This window comes from Trachurus trachurus, assembly GCF_905171665.1.
Source record: "Trachurus trachurus genome assembly, chromosome: 16".
In the NCBI taxonomy this organism is placed as follows: Eukaryota; Metazoa; Chordata; class Actinopteri; order Carangiformes; family Carangidae; genus Trachurus; species Trachurus trachurus.
In genome coordinates, this window is record NC_139902.1 from 3,658,925 (window position 1) to 3,667,505 (window position 8,581).

Consider the following 8,581-nt stretch of genomic DNA (forward strand, 5'->3'; position numbering starts at 1 on the left):
AACTTCACTGCCAACAAAGACCCCTCCATATTGGAACGGGGCAACAGGTTACTAGTCTGTACAATGTTGGCTGGAACACAGGTCACTGGACCATGTACTCCGTTTTGTCCACCTTTAGGCAAAGCTAGCATTTTCATAAATGGAATATGTAGAGCAACCAAATGTTGCTCCAAACTATTCAAACAGGCCAGCTCAGGAGGGACAGCCTGAACTGTTAGATTGTTAGACCAACACTCTGGTGCCATCTCACCTCTGTTGATTTTATAGTGACAGCTGTAACAAATCCACAGTTTACCCCGCGCAGTGTCACACACCTGACAGGGCACCTCACAAAACTCATTACACTTATGCAAGTAGTCCTCGGTTATGCACTTTTTTGCTATTGAGGCTACTGTCTGTGTTTTGTTATAATCATCTCTTTTACAATTCAGAACCTGGTGCCTGAACAACAACCGGAAACACACCGCGCATATACATTCTGGCCCTTCTCGCACTTCCTCTAAGAACTGCTGCATAACAAAGTCAAACTGTCCTGTCTGCTCTTTCTTAACCTGCCTTTTCAATCTAACATCTGCTATGACACGCTTTTTGTGATCAGGATTTTTATGATACTTTCTGATGCTTGCAGCCTTTATTTTGTTTCTTTGTATTTTATTCAGTCGATATGTAGTTCTACTCTTTTGCATTACTGTACTCTTATGTACAAGATTATACTTGTACTTCAAAACGCTAAATGATTTCACTCTTAATTTATGCTCCATGTTTTCTTTGTACTTAGCTATACTGGCTGCTTTCAATTTTAATTTATGCTTCATGTCTTCTTTGTATTTACGTACAACATACAACTTCAACTTTTTCCTGTATTCGACATTTTCTGTATATTTCTTCACATGAAGCGCCTTCAAACTCATCTTATGGAAAGCTTTCTGTTTGTATGTCACACCCAAATGCTTCTTGCGTTCCTTATACAACATGTTTTGTTGATATTTTATTTTATCCTGCATGCTAAATTTCTTCTTGAAATAATTTGATGCACTAGAGGTAACTGGATTAAAGACAGCCTCATCAGGACTGTCACTTTCGACTTTACTATGACATCTCAAGTTATAGCCACCAGAAACAGATGTGTTAACCTTACAGTAACCATAGCAACTCTGTGACTGAGACTGCTGTGCACAGACAACTGTTTCATAATGATTAGCATTAACATTATGTAAATACACAGCTTCATTTGACAACTTCCTATTTTGACAGCTATATTCGAGCCAGCGATCATTATAATAGGTGAAAACACTAACACCTAAATAATCAGCTGTGGCTTGAATCTCTAACTCAGTGGCCCAACTATCAACATAGCTCATCCTTGACATCTTGATGTATTCTGATATTGAAGGATACTCGCTTCTCAGAAGACTCTGATATGAAACAGGATTGCTTTGTAACTGCTTCACAGCTGCATTTCTAATTTTCTTATGGTATTTCTGTGTACCACTAATGGCCTGGCTAACGGCCCTAAAGAAACAGTTACCATCACCCACAATCTTCTCTGTCATACAAGGAATTCCTAAAGAACCAACAGCAGAAGAGGCGGCATCTACTCTCTCTGATTCTATGTTAGTCTGCTTACACAAAGCTAAAGCAACATCTTTAGAAAGGGGACGGAATTCTAAGTTTTTACATGCTACATCCCCAACAAACACAACATCTGAATTGACATCATTATCAAAACTCTTTGCTTTCTTGGAAGTGACATGTCTCTGTGTGCATTTACGTTTTTCACGTTGGTTAGTGGCTGCACGGACCACTGGTGTGACAAGAGGGGTAACCTGTCCCTCTCCACATGTAACAGCTGTCTGTGTGCATTTACGTTTCTCGCGTATGTTAGTGGCTGCACGGACCACTGGTGTCACAGTAACCTGTTCCTCTACACAATCAACAGCTGCACCAGCACTCACCACTGGTGTGACAGTAGCAGGAGCAGTAACCTGTCGCTCTATACACTCAGCAGCTGCACCAGCACTCAATGACACAGTTGAGGGTTTCACTTGAACACCACAGATCTCAAACTCCTTGGGAAATGTCTGACTACCTGCAAATTTGCTAAAGTGCTCAAACAGATGCTGTACACAACTAAAATAGACTACAACACTCTGTCCTTCACCATCAACCATCCCATACTCATCGCGAGCGTGGGAGTCAACCACAGCATACTCACCATCTTTACTACAAATGACAGCACATGTAGCCCCACCCATTGTAACCAAGCAGGGCTTGTCTTGTGTACACCTCTGACAGAGACCGTCAAACAGAGAGATGTGCTCAGGTGAAATACGCACACTTGGAGAGGAGGCCCCAAATCCATATACAGGTTTCACATCATACTCAAAATCAACAAAACCATACTGCTTAGGCAACTCTGTAACAGCAGGGAATCCAGATGGATGTGCGATCTGATTGCCTTCCCACATGGATGTGTACAGTTTATCACCTGCGAGCACTACCTCGTCCAGTGTGTCAGACTGCCACTCAAAGACGCTGTCTTTGGAGTGTCTCAATAAAGCAACCAAACCAATGGCCATACACTGACGACCGTGATATGCAAACTTACTCTGGTCGCCTTGATGGAAACTTCCTCTAACAGAAGCGCGACCTTGGGACTGACTTGTAACAATGGGATCAATCGCTGGTTCATCAACACACTGCTCCACAGAAATGCTCTGTCCCTCATCAACACACTCCTCCACAATGCCGCTCTCTCCCTCAGACTGAGTTGCCACAACTGGTTCAATAACCACAGAAACATTTCTGCTCTCTCCCTCATCACCACACTGCTCCACCAAGATGCGACTGACAGCAAAAAACGCTGAAGACAAAGACTCGCTCAGAGCAGTGATGTCATCCACCAGATCACCCAAGGTCGTGTTGAATATGACCCTGGCTCGACCTGGATCAGACAGCAACCCCGCAGCGTTGCGTACCCCACAATCCACCACAACAAAGGAGCCCATGTGCTGGATGATCAACACCGCTGCTCTGTGGAGCCTCAACACACACATCCCATCCCTGGACAAATGCTCGCTCAGCTCCTCCTTCAACTCAGTCCCATCCCCAAAGCTCCTATAATCTGTCTCCCCCAAATCCACCCTCCACTTCTGACCAAACAAATGAAACTCATTCCTTCCCCACCCAAACCAAGTTGCCAATCGTTTCCCCTCGACACGAACGACATCAATATCTGCTTCACGCCACGTACAAACCGGAGCGATGCTATGTCTAACTGCCGCGACAACACTGCATGACACGTAAGCATGAACATCAAGACCAGCCGATGCAGTAAGCAAAGATTTCCCTGCCACTGAAGACACTCCCCCCATCGACAAACACCTGCAAGTGGGAATACTCTGACCTTGAGTTGCTCCTGGTGTGCCCCCAGTATTTGACGGCCGGTCCACCGTCACATCCAGGGCAGCAGGCTGGACAGACACAGGGATGGGAGGGACAGCAACAGGATGTGTAGCCACAATGGGAGGAGGAGTGGTCCCTGGCACATCACAGGTCGACACAGGGTCGGGTGTCGCCTCCACCTGCAAAAGAAGAAACATGAAAACATTAATACCTGTGGAAGAGAGAGTCATGCTGGCTATAATAAAGATGGTGTTAAATTTGCCACAACAACAAACACAATTACAAAGACCATTCAATAACTCTACTTGCCTTCTGGTCCACGGCCTGGGCTTCAGGACGGACAGTCAACGTGGGAGTTGAGGTCACGACCTAGAAAGAATAAGAAAGGAAAGACATCCCATTAAATCTACATATTCAAGTAAATCTGATCCAGATTTTGCAGTTATACATCATTCACAATGACTTTCTGTCCATCACAATAATACATGAACACATCTCCTTCAGGATTTAAACACGACATACCTTCTTCCTAGCACGTCTGGGCTTCTTGGGGACAGGTCGAGTACGAGGTCCCACAGGCGGCGGCTAAAGTGACAGAAACATAGTGTCAAAACAGTGGACAAAAAGAATATCTGAACTATTAGAAGTTTCTTGTTCTATAAATACCTGCTCGCCCGTGGAAACAGCGTCCTCGGCCGAAGGACCAGCGTCGTCCGTGTCAGGCAACATCCCAGGCGGCAGCCAGAAAGGGTTCAGGGGAAGAAGACGCTGTATGAAAGACATAAAGATTTTTTGTCACACTTATCGTTTTGTTACGGAATAGAATGTCACTGTCAAGATCACAGTTAAATGAAATGACAACATACCACTCGAGGAACCCTCCTCTCCCGAGAGCAACGGTGCTACAACGACAAAACAGAAAAGACATTAGGATACAGAAAAACCTTCATTTCTCAGTTCATGACCATATGTAGACAAAGTTCGTCTTCTTACCTTCCTGCCTGGCACGGTCGTCCAGGCGTCCTCGTCCCTGGGAAGGGTGGGTGGAGGTGGGGCTGGGACCTCCTCCGGCGCGACCTCCCGACCGGTCCACGTGGGAATGGGCCTGGGCCTGGGGGACACCGGAAAGACGACGGGTGGCGGAGGTGGCGGAGGCGCAGGCCGCTCCAGGTGCTGCTTGGTGGCAGCCACCAGCGACTCCACGAGGATAGGCATCCCCGCGTCGTCACTGAGGTGCGTCTATGAAGAGGAACAAATAAAGATTACAATACAGTAATGTTGAACAAGATGACATTTACTGTCAATCATACTGTGTTGTCTAAATAAGCATTTCTGAGATTCAAAGTACAATTTTCACTTACACCATCGACAGCCCAGAGCTGCCGTTGCCTCGGTGGGAAGCGTTCCGCGTGGCAGTAGAACCGCAAACCTAAAGACAACAAAAACAAGGAAAACCCACGGATTACTGAAAAACTCAACGCACAGTCCACGGTCAACTTTCATAACACAAACAATAAAGGAGCATTGCCTCAATTATAGCTGAAATATATACTTCTGATAAATCATAAGTGCCTAAACCCATGCATTGATATTTTCAAACATACGGTGCTGTCCTGCGATGCGCTGGAAGTTCTGTCTGTGGGACTCCTGGACAAACCCCTCCACAGACAGACGAGGGACATGGTCCACGACGAAAACCTACACAAAATGTCATAACGGTCAGTTACAAATCGATAGTCACAGTACATATAATTTCATGTTCAACAAATACATCAATGACCTACCTCTGCAGTCCGCCAGGCTTCCATGACAGCGCGCAGGTACCGGTCAAACGCTGCAGCTGCTCGGTCCGGGGTCTGGTTCAGGTTGTTGCTGGGGGCAAGAACACAAACAGCATCAGGGATGTGAGGACAAGTGTGGACAACATGATTTACCTCCATCCTGAGCAGGTCCGCGCACGCCCCCGGCACAGACAGGAAACCGAAGGTGTAGCCGTCCGCTTCCATTGGCACGAATCCATCCACGATGGGGCGTAGATGGGATGCCCCGACAAAAACAACAAGCTGGGAGAAAAGGAAAAAAACACGTCTTAAAGGATGTACACTCACAATGACACTTATTATCAGCATTCATCATGATTTCTGAATAGTACATACCTTCTTATCGGGGACTTTTGCAGGAATGGCCACCTTCAGCTGCTTCCCGGTGCGCGGAGAAAGGGGCCACTGCAGAGACTTCCGGCGCCAGCCAGTGCCGGGGACTGTTGATGAAAAAACGTACAACATTTCAGCTCATGCATACAGAAACATATACAGAGAATGGTTTAGGGAAATATATGGAAGAATACTTACTGGCACTGAAGGCGGGGAGGGCTGGCAGGAAAGTCGCATCCTGCCGCCGAGACTGCTGCCGGAACCTAGCAGCCTCGGCACGACGGTAGGCCTTGCCACGGGGCATCTAAAAGTATAAAGACCCAGTTATTACACATGTGTAGATTAAGACATGCATTTAGAAAGGATTTCACATTACCTCACACATAATAAAAATATTCTGATTTTTAACCAATAATTCACTGATGTTCCCTTTAAGCCCACCTGCTCCCATTAAACCCACTGGCTGTGTTTCAATGGAGTTTCTTCCTTTTGACTTTTGAACCATTTTCCTGCCTAAGTTTGACCTCACCTAATCAATCAGCTTCATAATTCAGATAATTAAATACCCAAATTTAAATATTAGTGATATTGCATGGGCCAATTCATTCATTTTATTAATTGTTTCTATTTAAGCTGTGGTTTTATGTTTAAAAAGTTATTTGTTTAGTTGTAAATACTGAAATTGATTCATTTATTATCCTTAAAATAGTATTGAACCAGGAAACTGTCTTTCTCTCAGTCATTGGGTCTTCAGAAATCTAGATAAAAACACTTTCAACCAGCTGGCTGGACCAGAAAATTTGGACAAATGTAAATGCCAATTGTATAATGTAGGATAGAGATACAGACAAAATGACAACAGATATTGAAAGCATAAGTACTGAAGAGTAATTTCCATTCTAATTTTTATTTTGTTCATGAACAGTTTTTTGGCTACATTGCAAAGAAGACATGTTGTAAGTTTAGCTTTTTCTGTGTTGACAACACATCAAATAGGCCGATCATGCCTATTTCAAATGCCATTTACAGGGCCAAGGAGAGGAGTGGAGACAAAATGAAAATAGCTATTGAGAGCTAAGAGATTACATATTTTAATAGAATAACTTTGGATTTTGAAGATTTTTAAATATATATATATATATGTAGAAAAATACTATGATTACACCACTTAGAATAAACAGAATTAAAAAACAGCTGTTCATTTAAGTTAATCCAAGCACAATGGAAAGAGGTCAGAGCCGACTTCAGCTGTGACGACACACAGTGCCAGACCTTAGAAAAAACCCCTCCTCCACTCGGCCCGTGGCATCCATTTTAAATGAGCTCAACAAAAGGTCAAAGTTGTGACTTCACTTTGACCTAAACTTTCCACAACAAACAATGTACCCCAATTAAAAGAAAACTATTACCTGTATATACAACACACACAAAGTGAGTTCAGGCTTCATACAGTCACACTAACACACATGGAAAATTCTAAACTCTATAAGCATAACAACAAACTAACTTCAGAGGCCAAAATGGCCACAAAATGACTGACTTAAAAGCAATCCTGAAATGCTGAAATGTTTGCTGGACAATACTGCTGTTAATTACAATAACAACAATAACTAATAAAACAATAACATGAATCACTTTAGATACATTCTATTACTGCACATGTACGGAATATTCCACAGTTTCACTCTTCAACAACAACAACAACAACAGCCACACGGCCTAGGTCACAATAGATCCAGGGAACCATAGCCAGACTAGCGTGCTACCAGCTCAAAGTTGACCACACAAAAACACATTGGCCTGGGCACTAGTACAATAACAATAAAGAGGATAAATATTCCACCGTTTCAATGCATAGCTCTCACCAAAACCTACTTCTCTGGTCCAGTCACAGAGCAATTACAGTTCTCAGCTTTCAGAAAAACACGAGCCTCTCTGCTAACTTCAACATGCTAACGGCTAACTACGCTACATGCTAATGCCCAGTTCGAAATGAACGTCTTACGTGCATTTCGAAATGATTTAATATTACCAGAAGCACACACACAACTCTAATCATGTTTATTGCTGGTCAAAGACAAACAGTTTCAACAACACACTACAGACTTGTTCATAAACAATAGCACTGCTGTAAGTTAACTCTACTGGTTGAGCAAGCCAACGGCTAACTATAGCTACAACATGATACTAAGATAATAAATCGAATACAAAACAAATACTTACGGTAATGACTGGTAGGTCACAAAGATGTACACAGAAGTCAACGCTGTGATGAGTGGGTTTGAAGATTTTCTCAGCAAAAAGCCGTGAAAAGACTGTTTCTCTCGTACTATTAAACTAGCGTGCTACCAGCTCAAAGTTGTATCAAAACAGACAGAGACACGGAGTTTGCATCGTAGTAGATAGGACTGGGCGTGAACTCACCGTAACCAATCACAGCGTGGTGGGAAGGCCCAGAAAGTCCGTCGAGCCCCGCCCCCGGTTACTGTTTTTATGTGTTTCAACCTGATGACAAAAAGCCATCATCTTTGCCGTGCTGTTCCGTGGCTTAATCGGTAGCGCGCTTGCCTTTCACGCAGTCAACCTGGGTTCGATTCCAAGTCAAAACCATAATATTTCTTTATTCATTTTATCATGGTTATACACTGCTCCAAAAATAAACGTTAATACATACGTAAATAGATGTTGTCAACTCTCTATTTTTTTTACAATCTATGTTCTCAACACACTACTATACATTTAATAACGAATTTAAACTGCAGTATTTCATTAATTGAGATGTAAGATGTGTTGTTTAAATGTTCCCTCTAACAACTCTTTTTTTTCCTCTATATGGAAGAGAATCTGCTCTGTACAATTGCGCATGCATATGCTTTTATTTTGAAGGATGTTTTCCGGTGCCATGTCCAACCACCCTAGACCTTAGTAATAACTTTAGGGTTGTTTATAATACAGACACTAAATCTCAGATAACAGTTATCAGAGTTAGCCAGATGGAGTTCAATAATTGCTATAATATAAAT

The 8,581-nt window shown here is 43.2% G+C and overlaps 1 protein-coding gene across 1 annotated transcript; it reads right to left on the bottom strand.

The window, feature by feature from the left end:
• Positions 1-306: 306 nt before the first annotated feature.
• LOC310999173 (uncharacterized protein) lies at positions 307-7,917 on the bottom strand (the record flags this gene model as incomplete). The annotated part of the gene is made up of 13 exons (XM_083989497.1): positions 7,782-7,917; positions 5,757-5,862; positions 5,562-5,665; positions 5,190-5,468; positions 5,010-5,103; positions 4,767-4,834; positions 4,399-4,644; positions 4,272-4,307; positions 4,072-4,173; positions 3,928-3,990; positions 3,715-3,774; positions 3,407-3,584; positions 307-314 (listed from the first exon to the last, which is right to left on the bottom strand). Exons 2-13 carry the CDS (start codon positions 5,860-5,862, stop codon positions 307-309), a joined length of 1,344 nt encoding a protein of 447 aa, XP_083845623.1. The 5' UTR covers positions 7,782-7,917.
• Between the last annotated feature and the right edge of the window lie 664 nt (positions 7,918-8,581).